The sequence below is a fragment of the Rattus rattus genome, chromosome 13 (assembly GCF_011064425.1).
Source record: "Rattus rattus isolate New Zealand chromosome 13, Rrattus_CSIRO_v1, whole genome shotgun sequence".
NCBI classification, from domain to species: Eukaryota; Metazoa; Chordata; class Mammalia; order Rodentia; family Muridae; genus Rattus; species Rattus rattus.
The window spans coordinates 27,511,757-27,533,510 of NC_046166.1; the positions used below are offsets into that span (position 1 = coordinate 27,511,757).

General features: G+C 45.3%; 1 protein-coding gene across 2 annotated transcripts in view; it reads left to right on the forward strand.

Moving 5' to 3' along the window:
* Positions 1–20,998, forward strand: part of Palld (palladin, cytoskeletal associated protein) — a 217,016-nt gene extending 196,018 nt beyond the window's left edge. For both annotated transcript variants that reach the window (XM_032919335.1, XM_032919334.1), the window contains 6 exons: positions 6,940–7,034; positions 8,810–8,942; positions 13,910–14,117; positions 16,382–16,547; positions 17,087–17,220; positions 18,906–20,998. In XM_032919335.1, the coding sequence (XP_032775226.1) occupies positions 6,940–7,034; positions 8,810–8,942; positions 13,910–14,117; positions 16,382–16,547; positions 17,087–17,220; positions 18,906–19,078 (909 nt within the window). In that variant the 3' untranslated portion in view covers positions 19,079–20,998. The remainder of the gene's footprint in view (positions 1–6,939; positions 7,035–8,809; positions 8,943–13,909; positions 14,118–16,381; positions 16,548–17,086; positions 17,221–18,905) is intronic.
* The last annotated feature ends 756 nt before the right edge of the window (positions 20,999–21,754 follow it).

A 21,754-nucleotide genomic window follows, 5' to 3' on the forward strand; every position in this document is an offset into this window, starting at 1 on the left:
CGCAATGTGTCACAAGGCAATTTCTGAAAGTCCACAGAAATATATGTCACATTTTAAATATATGTCACACTAAAATTAACAAATATATAATTCCTAAAGTCTTATTTTAAAATTCCATGCATTTATATCATTTCATATTTCGTTACTCTAAAAGATGTCGTTAGAAGACGTTGTAGAGTATGGCCATACAGTGATGAGTGTTCTCCCTCCTGTAGAAGACGTTGTAGAGTATGGCCATACAGCGATGAGTGTTCTCCTTCCTGTAGAAGACGTTGTAGAGTATGGCCATACAGCGATGAGTGTTCTCCTTCCTGTAGAAGACGTTGTAGAGTATGGCCATACAGTGATGAGTGTTCTCCCTCCTGTAGAAGACGTTGTAGAGTATGGCCATACAGTGATGAGTGTTCTCCCTCCTGTAGAAGACGTTGTAGAGTATGGCCATACAGTGATGAGTGTTCTCCCTCCTACTTCACCTCTGAGTGAATCAGAGTCAGGCCTGGCTAGTATTTCCGTGGAAGAAGCTGATGTTTTAGGAAAACTCGAAGACTTGAAAGTTTATACACCATCTCTCCTACACGATCATCAGTTTCCTTACAAAGATATCTGTGTGTCCTACCATAATTAGACTGAAATAAATTATTCAGATAATCAGACTGGGCAAAAGCACAGCAACCATCATCAGAAAATGTCTATATTAATTCGTCTTCTTAAAGTTCTAATTTTGTCACTAGTGACCACTTGCCCACCATCTTAAAAGAGAAGTCAAAATCATCACATTTCTAAAGGGCGGGTGCAGTGACAGCTCACAGAGCAAATTGCCTGCTGTGTGAGCATGAGGGCCTGTGTCCTGATCCCCAGTACCCACATGAAAAGCTGGGCTCTGATGGCACCTCCCCCGCCCCGTACTGAAAGGCCCTGCACAGGCCCATCTTTGGGGTTTACTGTCTAGCCAGTCTAGTCCGATCACTGAGTTCCAGATTCAGTGAGAGACACTATCTCAAAAAGTAAGGTGGAGAGGGATTGAGGAAGACATCTAATGCTGAATGACCTCAAGCCTCTACCGGCACACACGTGCATGCACACCTGCACACACGTGTGAACGCATGCACACAAACACATAGCCACAGGCATAAAAGTTACCTCCTGATGCTCCTGCTCCTATTTGCTGTGGCTGAGGGTGAGAACAGAAGTAGGACTTGCCTTCTTCCTTCCTTCCTTCCTTCCTTCCTTCCTTCCTTCCTTCCCCCCTTCCTTTGGTATATTTCCTTGACTATTAACAAAGTTCAACTGTCGCTTTTCTCTCTGCTTAAAAACAAATGCTGGAGAACTCAGCAAACCCAGAACCTTCTGTTGGGCTCTCTATCCCACTTCTCCCCCACAAAGGTCGGTAGTACTCATAGGGTATCGACGCTCCGAAGTACTTGCCAGAACTGGTTCCTGTGATTAATCTCAATGCGTTTTCCTAGCATGTTTGAAATCGTCAGTGGAATAAGCTGTGTTATAGAACAGAGGAATGCAGATGTGAAGCTGCAATTGAATCTGCTTCTAGCCCTCTTCCAAATTCTGCCTGTGCACGGAGGAGCTCTAAACAAGGGAAGCAGAACTCGGGGCCTAAGATACCGGCCGGCCCCGAGGGTCTGTGTCTGCTCACAGAAACTGCTTTAACAAACTGTAGTGCAGTCGCTAGTTAAGGGAGACGACTAAAGACCAGATCGGTTCACACTGCATCCCCTACCAGAGTCCACTCGTAAATGCATATGCTCACCATTTCCCAGTTAAAAAATACAATCTTACACAAATCCTGTATATGACCTTTACCCCCCCACACCCCTCCATATTGTAAACAAAGGAAAGGAATGAGGGAAGGAAGCAGAAGACACAACACAGATGGTGTCTTAGAGGGGCTGCGCTCTAGCACCCAGCAGCCTGAGCACATACGGGCTCTGCCATTCGTTACCCATGGCCTCCAGGAATCAGTCCGCCTCTCTGCTTCCTCTATGGAGAGCAAAAGTGATAACGTGGATTTATACAGAACATGTGAGAAGCACTTGATTTACTTGGCATAGTGTGCCTTCTGCGAATGCTAGTTGTTACCGTTGTTCCGATTCCTAGACACAAACCCTCCCATCGAAAGACTGCAGCCCGACACTTGGCAGCGCTTATGACCAAGATGTCAATGGTTAGTTCTCTGAGGGGCCCACCCCGTATTACTGTTGGAGAGCGAGCAGATCGACTGGGGTGGAATTTGTAAGAAAGCTGCTGCTGTGTGGTCTTCCCACTCTTCTCTTTATCGTCCCCATTGCAAGAAGTGGGGCATCGCACACGTGCAACTGTACCACAACCACCACAGCTGTGAGCCGGAGACAGGGCCACACCCACAACACAGCCCAGGCTGCTGGCCACACAGGAACTGGAAAGCCGCTCTGCTCTCAGCAAACCCACAGCCAAGAGACCGCTGGAAAGAACAATCACTGCCCTCATCTTAAGCCCCACTACCTCTGCCTTGTCAACCCCAGGCTAAACCCCCATGACTGGCCTCTTTAGTGTTCACCTACTACACTCTGGGATTAACAAACAAACAAACAAACAGAAAACAGAGATGGTAGAAGTGGACCCCATGACGTCAGCAAAACAAAATCCCAGCTCTCCTACTCCTTGCATGATTTTAGCAAAGGGCGATTTCAGTGAACGTCGACCAGGAGGAGCAAAATGCTCAAAGAGCCTGCAGTGTTTTCATCAAGAGACAGACCTAGGACTCACAAACCAGGGGAAGCTGAGAGGTGGAACCTGTATCCCACATGCACGAAAGGCCAAGGTTCAGGCTCCCTCACGGTAAAGGGGGCAGGGCCTCATGAAGGAAGTCTGAGCTCCTCAGTGGACACTTAGGAGCAGGCTGTGGTGAGGTGTAGATCTCTTCAACATTGCTGGAAGAGGACTAGGCAATTAGTGATGTTTTCACAGGAGTTCCTATCCCAAGTTTCCGATCATGTTGCCTGGTTGATTTTAATTCCAAAAGTAAAATCTTTTTTATTTGTCCTGAGTTATGAAGAGCAGCTAGTCCAGGTGTAGGCTTTGTGTGTTGTGTACAGATTCATTTTCCTACACAACAAGAAAAAGTGGCACTGAAACCAGAACAAGTTACAGGGCATTTTTCTACGCACGCTTCAGCAGACCTGATCTTCTGTGACTGTAGATACACAGTATTAAAAATAATTACCCAGCCACAGCCTTATAACATCTGGTATTGCATACTGAACTCTTTTGGTGTTCTTGTCATTTGTGACATCTAGCGATTTAAAATAAGAATGTCCTAGGTAGACACGGATACATAATCAATGTGAAAATCTAACTCTCTCAAGGAGCGTCCCTTCTCTGAAGCATGAAGTATACAGCAGCCAGCCCTCAACTGCCCCGTGCCCTTTAGCTTCCTCAGGGGGGTTGTTTGTTTGTTTTTCTAATTTTGAAAGCATTTGGGGTTAAAGCAGAGACAGTTCATACTCCGAGGCCTACACGATGTGAAATGGCCAAGAGGAGGAGGAAGGGATCAGAGTGGAAAAACTTAGTTCAGGAACCTGACACAGAAGCCAGGGATTTCCTCGGCCATGGAAAATAATTACAGAAAGCAGGCAAGGAAGGAGCTGAGAACCATGGGTAGGGAAAATAGTGACGTTCGGCAGGACACTTTAAAACGGTACACTTTTCCACCTCGATGAGTCTTGGGGAATAAGAAATAAGCTAGATATTGTTAGCTACCCCTAAATTCTACTCGGGTTAGAACACAGCTCTAAACCCGCCCACTGGGCCACATGTTGGGCTCCCTGCGTATGATTCGGGCAGTTCACCAGAGACCAGAGCAATCGCACGGCTTAGCATGGCTGTGCAGTACTGCACCAGACACTGCCAACTCAGAGATCACAGAGACAGATTGTTTCGGGCTCTAATCCTGTCTTTAAGGCACAGCTGAATCTAAACACGAGTGTTTTGCTGTGTTTTGTTGCGTTGCTAAGTTACCGTACGCTGCGTTTAAGTTGGGAAGGCTGTTTTGCAGCTTGATGTTTCCTCCCGTTGCACGATGTACACAAGTGTGGCAGGCTTTCACAAAGGCTCGTGTGCCACGAGTTAAGCTCATAAACTATGAAACATAAATGTTATTTTTCATATCCTGTAAATAATTGGCCTTGCGTGATGAGGCATCAGCCAGCCTCTACGAGCTGGACGGTCCACACAGAATCATTTCAATAATTCAAACTTCTTGCTTGTACTGTAACTTTAAACTCTGTGGATTTTTTTTTCCCACCTGAAATAGATGTAGCACAGAGCTGAGCTAAATATAGAAAATTAGTGTGTTGGTTATGTTTATGTTAGCATCTGGTCGTATTCTGGGTTTTACTTAGCCATTCGCTTGCATTGTAATAATAGAACAAATAGAAATCTGAAAGTTAAAACCGAGGATAACACTGTGTACTTGTGCATAACTGCAATGACGTCTGTGGTTGGTTGGACTATCCGGAGGATTAAACTCACTCAGGGCTGATTCTGCAGGAGCAGTCTCTTCCTAGGATGTTCAGCCCTTGTGCCTGAACTTCCTTCTGCTGTGTGCAGGCCGTACCTTCGAAAGGCTTTTACTGAATTCTAGGTTTGTTTTTCAAAGGAAAGTTAAAAATATTTAACTTCTTAGTTTAGATGCTTTCTAACGTATTTCTGAATTGGTTAGCAACATACTACAATTGTTTGTTAAATTATTTACTGACTCGTGTGTGTGTGTGTGTGTGTGTGTGTGTGTGTGTGTGTGTGTGTGTGTATGAGAGAGAGAGAGAGAGAGAGACAGAGAGAGACAGAAAGGGGTGGGGGAGGACACTTGTCACCATGTGTGCGTGTGGGTCCCAGGAATCAAAGTCAGGCTGTTGGGTTGGCAACAATCCACTTACCCACTGAACCCTCTCACTGGTACAATAATATATTTGGCCAGTAACAACAAAGTAATCAAACATACAATCGTATCCTGTGAAGACCAAGCCCTCTCCATTTCTATGTAGAGTCGAAGGTTAATACACGAGCAGAGATTATAAATGATAACCTCTGCCTTTTAGCATCTTGGTGAGGCATGTATATGTGTAGAAAAAAATCAGAAATCAAATTGACACAGTTGTTTTTTAAGCAATTCATATTTGCTTTCCCAAATCCAAGGTTAAAGTATAAATTGGATTTATACTCTTTGAACATCTGACTACATAAATGACTGGGTAATATAAACTTCTCACAAACCCTGGGCTTTACACCACAGGAAAGATGTATTAATCGACACCGTCCAATCAGCAACACAGATGCTGAAGCCATGCCCCATGCCAAAAAAAAAAAAAAAAAAAAAAAAAAAAAAAAAAAGCTTGCCTACTTGTCCTTGATCTCAAAGGGGAACCTTAGATTTCATGTGTTCATCTGATCACACTCTAGCATGATATATTGGTGGAGTGTTTAATAGAGAGGGATCACCTAAGCAAGTCATACATAGGTCTTTCCAGAGTGAGTATAGATTTAGAGGGTTTTGATGAGGTTACTTCCTGATTTCTAGCTATCCTAGAGAGTCTTGAGTGTTTGCCGGGAGCTCATCATGAGCCTCTCTATAGCTTAGGTTTCAGACACAGTTACTCTAGTGGGGGAATAATCCTCCCTCCCAATGCTCTACTCAGCTCTTCTCAGAAGCTTTCTGGAAAGACAGTGTTTGAGCTCCGATCTCATAGCAAGCGTTGACTGCTAGGGGCACTCACTCACCTAGTAACAGGAGACTGTACTGTTGTCAGTGCCCTTGCTACCTAGTCATTCTGGTTCATCTCTGCATTACATCCTATATGTCCGCCCCTTCTGAGTGTCCGCATCCCTAAGGAAGTCATGATGGGTAAGACGGGAGAACCAGGTTACTCGATCCCCATTCTTCATTAAAGCCCACGATGGGTTTCCTGCCGTGATACCCTACTGTGTTTCTTCTGATGCAGTCTCCCCCTGCCCACTCTCGGTTGGAACCCAGTCCTCAGGGCACACTGCTGCATTGCCTGCCTGTATTGGCATCTCGCTACATGGGCTTTCCGTTCATCCCAAGCTGAAAGTCACGGAGCCTAATGACTGATGGCACATCTGCATCTCATGGCCCTCTCTTGCTGTTTCTGTTTGGCCAGCATTGGAAGCGAGAAGTAGATCTGCTCATTGGTAGAAGTGGGAGAGGAACTCATTGATGTTGCTACCTGTGAATAGCGATGAGAAAAGCTGAAACCAATGCCAGAGTGACATCTGGTGACCTATTCCTGTCACCTGGGTCCCTCTAAGAATCGCACGTGTCTCCCTACAACTTGCCGAGTCTACTATTGGCAAACTCCAGAGATAAATACAGCTCTTGATGGGCTAAGCCTTTATCATGTGACGCACATGTTCTGCCCATTCCATTGTTCCTAGCGTTTACACTGCGGGCATGTTTATTTTCAGACACTGCCGGGACGCTCATGCACACGCCTCCTACAGGATGCCCGTTTTCATCACACAGGCATCCCTCCCACAAAGCAGTTACACTGAATGTTACTGAGAAGACCTGAGCGAAAACTAAAATTACTTACTTCTGATCTCAGAATTGGCCCTAACAAGCAGATGTTTGACTGTGACAACAGAACATCACAAGAGAAAACTATCCTCCCGTCCTACTTTACAATTTGGCTCCCTGTGTTCCAAAGGCCTTACGTTGCAGATGAACGAGGAGTGTCATTTTGAATGTCATCCTAAATAGTCTCTTGTCACCTGAATCCTTTCAGCAAATAGTTTTACTGAGGTGACTGGGTTTGGTTACTAGAGGTGCATGGCTGTGAAATAGTGTCTTAGAGAGAACAAGATCCAAGACTCCATAGCGTGTGATGGTTAACGTGTTTGCATAATGCCTTCTCCTGGTGTCTCTGACAGGGTCGGGTCAGTTGTACCGGACGGCTGATGGTGCAGGCTGTCAACCAAAGAGGCCGCAGTCCCCGATCTCCCTCAGGTCATCCTCATGCCAGAAGGTATTTCAGATGCTCCTTCCTGGGGGTGCTGGGGGCTGCCTCTCATTTATTTATCGCTGTGAACCGATTGCTACCACAATCATAGGAGGACAGTGGACACAGTCTTAAAGTGTGGGCTTCCTTATTTTTCCTCTTGCATTTTTACAACTAGGAGGGATCAAATACTCGCCAATATGTGTCCAAACGATTCAGCTATACAGGTACTAGTTACTAAGGAGGACACAATTTCTAAAATATGAGACAGTCAAGGTTCAGGACCTGTACCTGGCCCATGAACATGAAAATGCCACCAAATGGAACACGGATGTCCAAGTCTAAACCAACAGCTGTGTGGGCTGACAGTATGCACTGTTGCTACTGTTCTTGAAATCAGCTAGATTTGGTGAGAGTACACTTTAAGCCGCTCTGTTTGACACATAGCACAGTGACACCACAAGTCTCATGGGTAAAATGTGTCCACGTGCTCTAGCAAATGTCTACACCCCAGGCCTATGACGGATGCTGAAACAGTGGCGGATGGATACCAGGCAGGCACTGGGTGCCATTTCTTAATGATATATTTGAATGTTAAAAGAAATACGGTAAGGCAGCCAGCCAGTCAGCCTGTCATGCTTAGCTGTATTACAGACACAGCATCCCCAAATAACACTAAATGGAAATTACGGGCCCTGAGTGCAGACACTGTTGGTAGAGAGAGAAGCAGAAAAGGTAGCAAGCGTCAAACAAGTGTAGCCAGAATCACCCAGTGACTACCACAGAGCACTTGCTTCTGACAAGGGCTGAGCATGTGCCGTCGATGGCCGGAACTCACTGTGGAGTACCAGCTCCCAGGAGCCTAGATCTCTGTCTGTGGCTATAGACACATGTTTGTGTTATGCCCGTCACTCTGAGTCTTCCTTTTCTACTTCTGTCCAATAAGTAGACCACACCTAGACTTCTCCTCGCAGTGGCTCCCCAAGGCACGCTGTTGTCTAGTTAAGCTAGATAAAACAGCTGACACGGCTGAAAGCCTTATTTCCCCTTTGTTCTGTTTTTTGGTTAAATAGCATTTCTTTTTGTCAGCACTGAGGACTGACCCTAGGGCCTCGTGCCTCTGAGGCAAGCTCTCTTCCACCGAGCTTCAGCCCTGCCTGCGCTCGGCTTTTAAACGTAATCCTCCCAATGGTTTCTGACAATTTGTTCTCAGCGTCTTGCTCGGTTTCTCAGGCCTCAGCTACCATTACTTTCAGTTCCACTGCTGTGGAAACAAGACATGCAAAGTCTGGGCGGCCCGCACCACCTTCTTTTAAAGCAGAAAAGAAGGCCTTTAGGCATACAAAGGAATGAAAAGTTGAATGTGCTCAAGAATGTAATTTCTTTTCCTGGGGAACATGAAAGGGAATTTTGATGAGAGATACATTATGTTTTTATAAAGTAAGACATTATAATTAGCTGCAAAAGTAAAACCATGGTGGGAAGTTAATATTTACTTTTATTGAGGAAGAATCAGTAAACAACACGAGCAAAAGCTGCTGTTAATTGTTACAAATTCTAACAAAAGGTTTTAAAATGTCTATTTAGGTAAGAATATTCTCAAATACTACCTGCATTTCTGTTTTAGATTATTTTTAGTATTCTGCTAACTGGAGACTTTCCTAATTGATCATAAACTTCCAAATGAAGCAAGGTTTGCTCGTCCCATTTGGGGTGTGTAAACTCACACCAGGACCTGCGTCTCCTGTAAATAACTCCTGTGTGCGTTGCAGTTATCCACCTCTCCGGTCTCTCGTTTCAAGGCCTCGCTCTCGATCACGGGACAGTGGAGATGAAAACGAGCCCATTCAGGAGCGATTCTTCAGACCTCACTTCCTGCAGGCTCCTGGAGACCTGACCGTTCAGGAAGGCAAGCTCTGCAGGATGGACTGCAAGGTAAGTGCGTCCGGACCTGCCGTAAGAGCCAGCATGAGAGAAATGGACTCCGTGTCCATAAACAGTTTCTGATTTCCTTTACTTGTAAACATATGTTAAGTATGTTAACTCTGAACTCTGGGCACCAAACTCCAGGTAATGGCTAGGTCACACTTACTCTCCCCCCTTCTCCCTTCCCCCCTCCCCCTTCCCATTTTGTAGTTACAGTAAATGTGACGAATCTGCCCCACATCCCCGTCATCAAGTGATCTGATTACCCTGTGTTATGGAATTACTTACATTTTTATTCTCCCCCACATGGCTGTATTGCTTGTCTTCTTATAGTAGTTTTTATCCATTAACTCTATTTCAAATTAGCTCGTGTGCCAACAGGTTTCCTTGTGGCATTCTCATACATATTTAGCTTTGTTTTCAGTCCCCGTTCCTCCCCTACCCTACCTGCCTCCCTGCTGCCACTGATTGTCCCCTCCCCTACCAGTTACCCCCCACCCCACCCCCCAATCCCACCCTCTATCCTTTCCTTTGGGTGTTACTGTCCTAAGCTTTAGCTCTTAAACAGGAGTAGTTTTTTTTAAATTATTTGGACTCCATCTGCTGGTTCTCTCTGGGATTGCAGGACAGGAAAAATGGCTTGTACAGTTTGGTAGAGAGGTTTGAAAAAAAAATGCTGTTCATGTAAATTTCATGGCTCACAACCAAACATGAGGCGGAACTTGGGGAATCCCACGGAAGAAAGGGAGGAAAAATTGTAGGGGCCAGAAGGGTCGAGAACTCCTGGAGAATACAGCCCACAGAATCAACTAAGCAGGGCACACAGGGGCTCAAAGAAACACGAGTGACAATCATGGTCTTTGCATATTTACTATGGTTGTGTTCCTTGGTGCTCTTGTGGGACCCCTAACAGTGGGAGTGTGGGGGGCGGGCATCTCTCTGACTCTCTCACCTGCTTTTGGGACCCTTTTCCTCCTACTGGGTTACCCCGTCAGCCCATCATGAGGGTATGCGCCTACCCATGCTGTAACTTGTTATGTTATCCCTTGGAGCCCTGCTTTTTCTCTGAGGGGAAATGGATCTGGGCGAGAAGGAAGGCAGGGAGAGGGATTGGGGGGAGTGGAGGGAGGAAAACTGGGCTGTAATACACGGGAGAAAAATAAATGACAAGAGAGTAAGCTTCATGGATATTCGTGTGACACTGCTAATGTGTCGCAAAGAAGAAGAATCCACATTGACATTTCTACAGCAGGCCATAGCTGTTCCCTTAATTCATTTTGAAGCCATCGCCCTTGAAGTTGGACGTGTAGAAAGTATGACTCCTTTATCAAAACGAAAGCAAATGTGACTTTAAGAGAGGTTTTGCCAATGACCACAAGATGGGAGAACCGTCTGTGTTTTTTCCTTCTTAGTAGGGGATGGGGGTGCCTTATCCCAATCCTAAAAGTTTACGTTGAAGCCATCTTAATTTACTTGATTACTCCTTCTTTTCAAGTAAATTTGCTCTTCTAAGAACACACAGGAAAGAATAAATGTATTCTTTAAAATAACTTAGCTTTTAAGGTAGCATTTTTAAGGTACATCTCAGAGTATAAAACACAAGTTGAATGTCAATGCATTTACTTCATTTTTAGTCAAAAACTAATCTGTGAGGGGGGCCGACATGGTGGCTCATGCCTTTGATCCTAGCAGTGAGAACGTGGAGGCAGGTGGATGGCTGGGACATTGAGGCAGGCCTGGTCTGCATAGTGAGTTCCAGGACAACCGTACCATGATCCTGTCACGAACAAACAAACATAGCATGGCCCTGTCACAACCTGTGTCCTGAAATGCAGGACAACCAGTGCTACATAGCCTTACCCTGTTGCAGATAGATAGATAGATAGATAGATAGATAGATAGATAGATAGATAGATAGATGATAGATAGATAGAGCAAGCATTCACTTCTTGGGGCCTGGTAAGATAGCTCAGTCCCTAAATTGTCTGCTGCTCATACACGAGGGCTTGAATTCAGATTTCTCCAACCCCCACAGAGAAGGCTGGTGCTGCATAACCCACTGCTGGTGGGGGAGGTAGACACAGGTGACCCTAGAGCTCACCCAGGCAGCACAGCCAACCAGTGACCTCTTCCTTCTCTCAAAGGAAGCCGCCCTCTTCTCAAAAATGAGGTGCATGAGCACACGAGTGCACAGGAACATGTGCACACGCATTACACAGGAATTCATATGTTAGAACTACCATGTGATCCACAGGAGGCGCAGTCATGAGCCACAGATGTGTGCCCTCATATCACTCACGGTGTCTGAAATACACAGTCAACTTAAGTGCCCTGCAGCAGATAGACAGACATCAGAACACTCCATGACCTCACGTACCTGTCACTTCCTGTAGCATCTAAAGGACCTCCATGGTGGAGGAGTTAAACCATGCTTACTGAGGGCTAGCAGAGCAGGATTGGGAAACTGTCTGTCACAGCTACAAATGTCAGTCAATCAGGAGAAATCCGTTGTTCAGCGTGGTGGTTGTTACCAAGCCATCAAACACATGACAGTGACTGACAGGAGGTTGTAAATGTTCCTGCCACACCAAGAAAGGAAGGAAGGAAGACAGGCAGGCAGACAAGCACGTGAGAGGATGGATGTGCTGCTTGGCTCAATGTCATCATTCTACAATGTGTGCACATTCTAGGGTGTCATGTATGCAAAATATACAAACTAAAATTTTTGGGTTTGCCCGCTTTCTAAATAAATATGTTGTTTTAAATTAGTTCATAAATATAACCTATATGATGGCATTTCCAGGCAACAAAGGAAATGATGATATTCTGAGGTAGTTGCTAACTGCACGTTTAAAAACAGCTGTAGGCAGGTGTGGTGTCACACACCTTACTCCCAGCCCTCAGATGGCAGGGACAGGTGGCTCTTTGGGAGTCCCGGGCCAGCCTGATATAAGCCAGTTAACGTTGCATTTCAGAAAAACAGGGAAAGGAAAGAGAGGTAAGAAAAATGTGTATTTTTAAAAATGTGTACTGCATTTCATAGGAGAACAATTAGAGCAAGTCAGATTAATTTTAAAACATAAGTATGTAGCAAGGGTGGGTGTGGCTGATGGGCTGATACGTAGCACCCTGATAGCTACAATGTTGCTCTAAACAGTGACATAAATGTCCTTTCATCTCCGCCTCTAAAAAATATTGAGAATAAAAATAATCACGACTTGAGCTCACTACAATGATAAAGAAAATATGGAAGTCAGTGGGTTTGCTGGCACAGGCCTGTAATCCCAGCATTAAGAAGAGAAACTTGGAGGATCACAAAGTCAAAGGCATTTTTGGCTACATAATAAATTCGACCCCAGCCTGGGCCACATGAAACCCTGTCCCAAAAACAGGAGGAGAAGAAAACGTGCGTCCTGCCACGTGAATGGACACTGCACACTGCTACGCACTTCCAAGGAAATTTCAGTGTATTTAAGATTTGAAAGAGGAAAAGCCAAACACTGAACAGAGCCCTGTCCATCACCTGCCTGCCGCAGCCCCTGCGGTGCGTTCCCAGGCACTAACCTTCCCTGTGCAGTAAGCCTGCAGGGTAGGAACTCTTCATGCGTGATAGATGCCAAGTGTGTGCTTCTCTCTGCCTCTGCTCGTGGGTCAAGAGCACAGACTGCTCAGACTGTGGAGACCTTCAGTTCCTGAGACCATACTGTGCTGTGCTCTCCTCACTGACTCTCTGGGAGAGCTGGGGTGACGAAAACAGGGCGTGCTCTCTTTGCTTGAGTAACGCTGCCCCCTGGATGAATGTCCTGTTTTGAAAGAACCCGGTCAATGCCTTCCTGTACTAGGGCCACAGATCCTGCTTGTCCATTGTCAAACCCGGAAAAGTGGGAGCAAGCTATAGACCCCCAGGACCAGCAGCCCAGTCAGGACTACCTTTTATATTTCTGTGCCACCTCTAATGTCTTCCCCTCAGGGAGAGGATGCATGTGGAGAGCTGGGGACACACAGTATACTGCCCTCAGAAATCACTTCCTCACTGCTACTGCCCTTTTGAAATCCCATCCCTTTAACCCATGATTTAATTGCACTTTTCCCCTATGTTCCCCAGATGTGACTACATGTGTACGAGACACCTTGTTGGTAGTAGTAATGCGTACTTGCCACGGGGCAGAATGGACTGTATGAGTGCTACAGAGAAACCATTTTATAATCCAGCCATTCGATGATTGTTTTATAATCCAGTCATCTTTGGGTAGCAGAATATATCACTTCCCACTAGTAGAGTAGGAGGAAGGAGGGATATCAAAAGTCTTCCTTAATTCTCTTCTCTAAAATCAAGGGCAGCCCTATAAAAAGCCAGCAGATGGCCACTGTCCCTTCCTTCAGCAGTGTGCTGTGGTTCTAGCAATTCAGTGTGTTTTTATCTGCTCTCTGTTCAGCACAACAGCCACTCTCTTCAGACTTCCGGACGTCTCCATTGTGATGCTAATTTGTCTGACTTTCTGCATGATTTCAAACTGCCCTTGTTATTCACTTTCAAGGATTATAAAATAGTAGGTCTGTGTGCTGATGGCCGCATTAACTCACATCTCCATGGTGATGTCCACTCCTTGACAGGAAGCTTCCCAGCTGAGTGTTCTTGTTATTAAGGTTGCACCTCCCATGTTTCCAAAGAGCTCAGAGCCCGATGCCATCCTCGCCTGGAAATGCCTATGTATTAGGTGAGGCAAGAAGATGACAGAAATATGTTTAAATCCCCGTTTTACTTATCTCGGGATGGTTCTATAAGAGGTGTTTAGAAGTGAACCTCCGAGTGCTTCTGGAAACCATGGGAAGGTGTTGAACCAGAGGGTAACATGAGAAAGCCACTGTCCGTGCTACCAAAGGAAGGCCGAACTGGCGCTGGATCCGTAACTCTTGGTCATTTGATTGTTTTACTATTGGAGAAATTCATGATGAGCATCTCCTTTCCGGTTTAGGTCAGTGGATTACCAACCCCGGATCTCAGCTGGCAACTAGACGGGAAGCCCATCCGCCCTGACAGTGCTCACAAGATGCTGGTCCGTGAGAATGGGGTGCACTCCCTCATTATAGAGCCAGTCACGTCCCGGGACGCGGGCATCTACACCTGCATCGCCACCAACAGAGCAGGCCAGAACTCATTTAACCTGGAGCTTGTGGTTGCTGGTAGGTGGCCATGATCCCTTCCTCATCGACGAAACAAGCTAGATGACACAGAAACAGATTCTCTGTCATTAAATAATGCAGGAAATAACTCGAAACGGCGACAGAGCAGATTGTGTCACTGAGCATAGCCATTATAATTTATCTTTTTGTTCTCCCACGACCTGGCAAAGAAGGGATTTGGGCAGCTCACCTTTATGTGACTGTGACAGGCCTAGTGTTTCACAGGGATAGAGTGACTGACAAACAGGCTTCAAGAACTTTTGAGACAATATAGCCATTTCAGAATTCAAAAACTTTAATAATGTTGCATCTATACACAAATCAGTATCAATAAGCTCTGCTTTCTAAGCAGTACTGTAAGTAGGCAGTGTTAGTATCATTACAGGAAGTTAGATTCTTTGAGAAACCTTGAATGAAAAGACACTCATGGGAAGGTTCATCCCTCTCCTTGGAGTAAGGAAGAATTCTGACGGTCTGACCTCTTGCTATCACAAAGCCTGCCAAAGCATAGTGTCTGTCTCTTAAAGCTTGACTGACAGTGCACATCATATGCATTATCTTGGCTAGGCCTCCCACTGGCCCTGCGAAATAATCAGGGGTCTCTGGGGTCCCCCTTAATAAGCCAAAATTAGGCTCAAGACAGCCTCTTGCCAACACTGTGTGAATTACTTAGCTCAAGCGAGGGCCAATGAGAGTAAAACCCAGGAGGTCTTGGTTATAAAATCCATGGTGAGAGCTCTAATAACAGAACCAATGTGTTTCCCCGAACACCTTGGGAAATGTCTGGGCGATGCCATCATCTTAACCATGCTTTTGAATGTTGTGCAAAGTCCTCATCTGCCCACATGCTAGCTTTGGGTTCCCTCATTTCTCTAAGCTCAAAAGATAATGTTCCTTTTTCTCCTATTAAATGTACCCATACGTCTTATCTGCCCATCAGGACAAGACTTAAGGATCCCAAAACCAGATGTTTGGGCTTGTACCAGCTCTCCTGCCAGTGAGCACTATCAGGGATCACAGCCTCTACCATCAGATTAGTTTGTGCATTGCTAGCTGTGTTTAATGGCAGCCTTAGTATTACTGCTCCAACTGCTTACCAGTGATAGCACGTGCTGCTTGCAGCACTGCTGTGCACCGGGCTGCCATGCTGCCTGTGCAGAACTTCTTAAGCATCTTCCCGTTTAATCCCTCAAAGTGCTGTGGCATGTTATGGTCCCCACTGGTTGAGACATCTATGGTCTGTTTGCCAGTGGTGACACAACTATAACACAGAAACTGATATCTGATGGCAGAGTCCTGATTCGTGTCTGATGGCAGAGTCCTGATTCATGTTAGTGTGCAGGAAGATGTGTATCCTTAGATTCGTTGTTGAGAACGTGCAGGAAATTAAACCTTGTTCTTTCTCTGAAATTGCTTCTATCAGTGACCTGAGAAATTAGTGTCCCATTAGCTGATAATGTTCATATTATTAACAATAAGTTTTGACTTAAAAAAAAAAACTAAGTGGGGTTGGGGATTTAGCTCAGTGGTAGAGCGCTTGCCTAGCAGGCGCAAGGCCCTGGGTTCGGTCCCCAGCTCCGAAAAAAATAAAATAAAATAAAAAACTAAGTAATAAAGTCCTGTAAGATAATCATAAAGGTGTCTTCTTTACAGGCGCCTTTCAAAGAATACAAGTTAGAATTTATAATTTACAGGCTGTGCATCCTTAATTTATCATTATCTAGAATTCCCTAGAGTTATCTAGAATCTAGATAATTATCTAGAATTAGGTAAATATACCTTTCCTGTATGTATTTCCCCACAATGCTTTAAATCCTGTGGTATGTCTCATTCCACTATGAGTTCCGAATTTTAAATCTTCAGAAATTAGCATTTCAGGTGGCAGCCAGGGAATCCTAGTTCTGAAACAGTCAGGACCACTAGGTGGCAGCAGTAGGTCAGGCCTGCGCGCTCCCGCTGACTTAATTAGAGCAAAGCTCTCGCAGCTGCTAGCGATGACTGAATCCTGAGGCCTGTCAGGCGGGCATTCTGAGGAGCAGATGGCTGGGGCACTATGCGGGCCTATCAGTCTTGAATTAATTGAGGAAATAGCGTGAGTGGAACGAAGCGTACAGACCTTTGCTTGAGGGGAGGGCTAACCTCTTACCACCTGATGTGAAAAACACTATCATAAAAGAGCTACTCAATCTTTCTGGAGCTCCCCCGTTCCTTGCAGTGACCCTTTTGTATGCCACTAACTGATAATTCATCTCGTGTTCCCTTAGCTAAAGAAGCACACAAGGCCCCTGTGTTTATCGAGAAGCTGCAAAACACGGGGGTTGCCGATGGGTACCCCGTGCGGCTGGAATGCCGCGTTTCAGGGGTGCCGCCGCCTCAGATATTCTGGAAGAAAGAAAATGAATCGCTCACTCACAGCACTGATCGAGTGAGGTAAGACTGCACAGTGGTTTCATCTACCCCGTAGCTTGCGCAGCCCCGGTGCTAGACGGTGCATCAGAGACTGCTTGCAGATCGGTGAGCGGAGAAGCCACGTTAGCACCGATGAGCAAGACGAGAGTCACATGTCGTCCAAATGTCGGCGTAAGCTTTAGAAGAGGGCAATTTTGGTATGTGACCAAGCCGATTCTGACTTAACCTGGTTGCATTTTTGAAAATGCGTATATCAAAAGGAAAAGATGGGTTCATTTGCTCCCACGGCTGCAGCCCAGTCAGTGGTTTTGTTTAAAAAAAAAAAAAAAAAAAGGCAGGTCTTCCCTCAGGAATTGGTGCAGGGATTTATCTGCCCTCTCGAGGTCTGCTCCGCTCCCCCATTAACTTAATGGGGCGAGCTGCCTCTCTGGAATAAGTATGGCCCTATTATCTGCTCCCCGCACAATTCCATTTCTAATGACCTAATTAAAAATGATGCTTTATGTCCAAAGCCACTTTTTAAAAATGTAGAGCCCTAATGACTTTATCTCCCTCTGCAGCATGCACCAGGATAATCATGGCTACATCTGCCTGCTCATTCAGGGAGCAACAAAAGAAGACGCTGGGTGGTACACCGTGTCCGCCAAGAACGAAGCAGGCATCGTGTCCTGTACTGCCAGGCTGGATGTCTACAGTGAGTGCTGGCTCGTCTCATCTCCATGCGTCGCACACCCTGAAGGATGAAGAGTTAGATATGGGAGTGATGTACTCATTGCTCTAAGCTTTATAGTCTAAGCTGATACGCCAGGATTTTACTTGCCAAAAACATTCATATTACTCTTTCTCTTTCTGTTATAGTTTCCCGACATTAATAGTGAAACCCCCTCCAGGAGAACAGACACCCAAGTATCACCAGGGTCTTTGATTGATTAGCGAGATGTGCATGTTGGTTTCTTAGGCTGGCTGATCAGCTGTGTCTCTCTCACGTCAGCATCCGTAGGGTTAACATAAAGGCATTTGCATTTTTGCCATTTTCTTATTTGTGTATTCTGCAAGTGGCTGTCTCTAACCATTTCTTCCTGGATCATAGTCCTTCCCCGTCCTGCTGTAGTCTTAACCTGTGTACCTTGGTTCTGGAGTGTGTGCTTAACTTAGCTAAGCGCTTCTCTCATTGATGTATCTTAAGCAGCTCTCGGCCGTGGACTCTTGAAGGTGTGTGTGTGTGTGTGTTTGTATACATGGCATCCTAAATTTTTAAAAAAACCTACCAACTCAGTTTCAAGACTACAACAGATTTATATGATCCATTGCTATAAGAAAAAACACCAGAAAATATTGTTTTAATTCCAAATTTTACCTCTGCTTGAGAAAGTAATAGCCTTTTGAAACCTTCCCAGATGTCTGTCTCTTCCATTTATTAATGTTAAAGTCTATCTAGACTTCCTAACTGTGACTATTGTTAAAGAAAAAGGAAGAAAGATAGGACAGATGGGAAGCTTATCAACTGTTTTGAGACTTCCCAATGCTGCAGTTACTAGAAGAACAAAACCTTCTGTGTTGCCTGACTTCACAGTCCCACGGACACAGACAGTGACTTGTGGTGCCTGTAAATACATTGCAGAAGTGCCTGTACATGACCCACGTGTCTGCCAGGGCTGTACACTCCTGTACACATGCGGGGCCCTGAGAGATGGCTCGGCAGATAAGAGCACTGCCTGTTCTAGCCAGAGACTCAGGTTCAGTTCCCAGCTCCTAGTTGTGGACTACCAGGGCAATCTGGCACCTTCCCAGGCACCGAGAACATACTCAGTACACATACATATAGGCAACACACACACACACACACACACACACACACACACACACACACAGAGAGAGAGAGAGAGAGAGAGAGAGATAGGCATATATATATATATATATATATATCTCCAAAACACTCACACCAAGAATGCACATATATATAGTCAAACACACACACACACACACACACACGCAATAGGAATATGTACACAACACACACAGTCACCAGGAACATGCTCACTGCACATGCATACATGCAGGCAAAACACTCACATATATAAAAAATAAAATTTTTAAAAAAGTGTACATACCCAATATATATCAAAAGTCAGTTTTGTGTGTGTGCCTTTTTGTTTTTAGAGACGGGTTATTGCTCTGCAACTCAGGCTGGCCTATAACTCACTGTGCAAGCCAAGCTGACCTCAAACGTCGGTAATCTGCCTCAGCCTCCCAAGTGCTGAGATTGGGAGTGTAAGCCACCAAGCTCTGTCCAAAAGACAGCGTGTGTTTACTTAAACCTCTCAGGGATTTCCAAGCATATCTTTGCTAAACCTCGTCATTTGCTCTCTTTCTTTGTAGCCCAGTGGCATCAGCAGCCACAGACCACCAAGCCAAAAAAAGTACGGCCCTCAGCCAGTCGCTATGCAGCACTTTCGGACCAGGGACTAGACATCAAAGCCGCTTTCCAGCCTGAAGCCAGCCCATCTCACCTGACACTGAACAGCGGCTTGGTAGAAAGTGAAGACCTGTGATCGGCGCCCATGTTGAAGCTGAAAACTGAACGCCATTGCTTCGACCAGCCTACTCCGCTGTCACACTATGTGAAAGGCAGAAGTATACTGTCAACTTACGAAGTAAAAAAAAAAAAACAAAAAACACCAAAATCATATTTTTCTTACTTAATAGAGAGTCTAAGTAGGTGATGCTTATAGAAATGTACACATTGCACAGAAAATTCACATTTATTGTCCAGTTTAAGACTTTTGGAACTGCTGTGATTAAAATGGTCTGAAATGCCAAAATGCCAAAAGAAACCAACTGTTCAGAGGTAACCACAATGTATGTTATCTCTAAGTGCCTTTAAGCACGGGTATAGGTGCTACAGCATGGCAGTGTGAATGTTTGACAGATACAGTGACTTTGAAGCGCAGTGTCTACAGATGGCCCCAGTGAACCGCGTGCAATATGGAGGGGCGAGAAAGAGGAGGGGAAGTCCTAGGAAATGCCTTGCCTTCGCAAACTGCTTGTGTTACATGGGAAAGGAGGAATTCCTTGCCTTAAGTTCCATTCATATCAGTTTTCCTTGTATGTTACCTTAGCTAACTTACAATCTGTGTTGAATAAAGGGTCACCTTAAACTTAAAGGGTTCCGGAGAAAGCAGAGTTATATCACAGTCCATTCCACAAGAGGCATCCAGACCACGACCAAGGCAGGTAGCATTTAGAGGAGGCAGGTTTGGAAGGCATGAGGGGAAGGAAGGAAGGAATTGCTACCCACATGGGGATCTCATATCCATTTAGATGAATGCATCAGGGCCAGGTCAGGCTTCTCTCTTTGGTTTTCCTCTAAACCTTAAAAACATAGGTGCAGAAAACACTGCAGTTAACCAGTCAAGGACTCTAGGGGAACACCCGGAAGTCTGGAGCGCGTGTGTGGTAGAGACTTCCCTGTAGCTCAAGGGTGTAGTAGTTGATGATGTTAGTATGTAGAGCAAGTTGGACATGGTTGAGGTGGCAGGGGTGGATATGAGAAGTAGACAGAGGGTCTAGTCTGCCTGAGGAAGAAAGAGACTTGAGAGACAAAAACAAGAGTGCGCTACAACGAACTTCTTTTCCATTGGCACTAGAGGGGCTGGGTGGAAATTACGAGTTCCCGTCACCCCCTGGCTCCATGGAATCTAGACTTAGGAGAGGGCCAGGCTCTGAGCATCTGTAAGGCCAGCTGCAAAGACTGCTTTTGGAATGCACGATTCTGCATCAGCTAAACTGAGTTGAATCTGACCAGACTTGATGACTTTAAGTCGGAACCAATTTTTTTTCTTTTTTTAAGTGAGAGAAAATAATTTGGCCTGATAGTGTAAAACATGAGGCTTTAAAGGTACTTTGCTATGAAAAGAAAACACTGTGTTTGTTCCTCATCAAAACCTATCTATTGTTCATTATTTATAAAGGTGTTGAACTTTCTTAGCTCAGTTACTCAAGTCATACATAGTTCTTAAAACAATTTTATATCCGTAACCACCCCGTATTCTTTGTAATACTGCTTCACATGGTACAGCTTTCTACTTTTCTAAGAACACCAACCAAACAAGTTTTAGCAGGTTTGAACACTGGGGGGAGGGGCCAGATGTTCTGTGTAGTGTGGTACAAGTCTCTGACCACATACACATTGCTAGTGGGGGATTTAAATTACCATGCAGGGTCTCACGGACCTCTCTCTGTTGTACAATTTCGGCCTATATCATATCAGAATTGCCAAGTTTTTCTGAATGTGACTTTTTTTTTTTGCTAATTTGCTGGGCTTGGGATTAACTCGCATTCTTTTGCCACCTTTTATGTTGTATTTATGAAAAAACAAAAAAACAAAAAAAAAAAGGTAGTACCATACTTTGGATTGTTGTGCTGTTGTAATGTGGACTTAACATCAATAAATAAATATTTAACAGACGGCAGTTGACCCTTGTGGTGTTGGTTCTGTTGCCACTGTAACACAGCAGGAGAGTGGGAAGCTTCAGATTTCTGTGTCGTCCGAGTCGGCTAGGGTCAGAAGTTGGACATGAAACGGCAAGTTCCAGTTCGCCGGGTCACAGGCGGTAATCTTCCCCGGTGCCTTAGTGGTTATGACAGAATTCAAAAGTTCCTTGACATTCTGGGTCAGAGGAGCCACTTAGTCTGTCAGCCGGGGGCTGCTCTCCTCTCCCCAAGGCTATGGGATTTCTCCCCCTCTATCTTCAAAGCCAGACATGAGAATTCCCTTTGCACTCGACCTGCTCATTCTTGGACTCTATTTTGCTATGGGAGGGTCCATTCCCCTTTAAAGGAGCACCTGAATAAATCAGGCCCATCCAGACAATCTCCTTTCTAAAAAGCACTTGTCTTAGAAACGTAATTGTATCTTCAAAATTCCTTTCAGGGGACAGGAAGGTGGCTCTTGAGTAAAGGGTTTGCTGCATACAAATGAAGACTGTTCATATCCCTAAGAAACTGCTACTGACTGTGTCTGCCCTCTGTGCAGAGGGGCCAGATTCCTGGGGCTCACTGGCCAGCCAGGCTAATCAAGACATCGAACTCTGGATTCAGAGGAGAGGTCTTGCCTCACAAAATGAGGAGGAGAGTGACTGAGGAAGGCAACCTGACGTCACCCTCTGGCCTCCACACGTACCTGCATCAGCCTGTGTACCCACAGCATGGGTACACTATACACACAC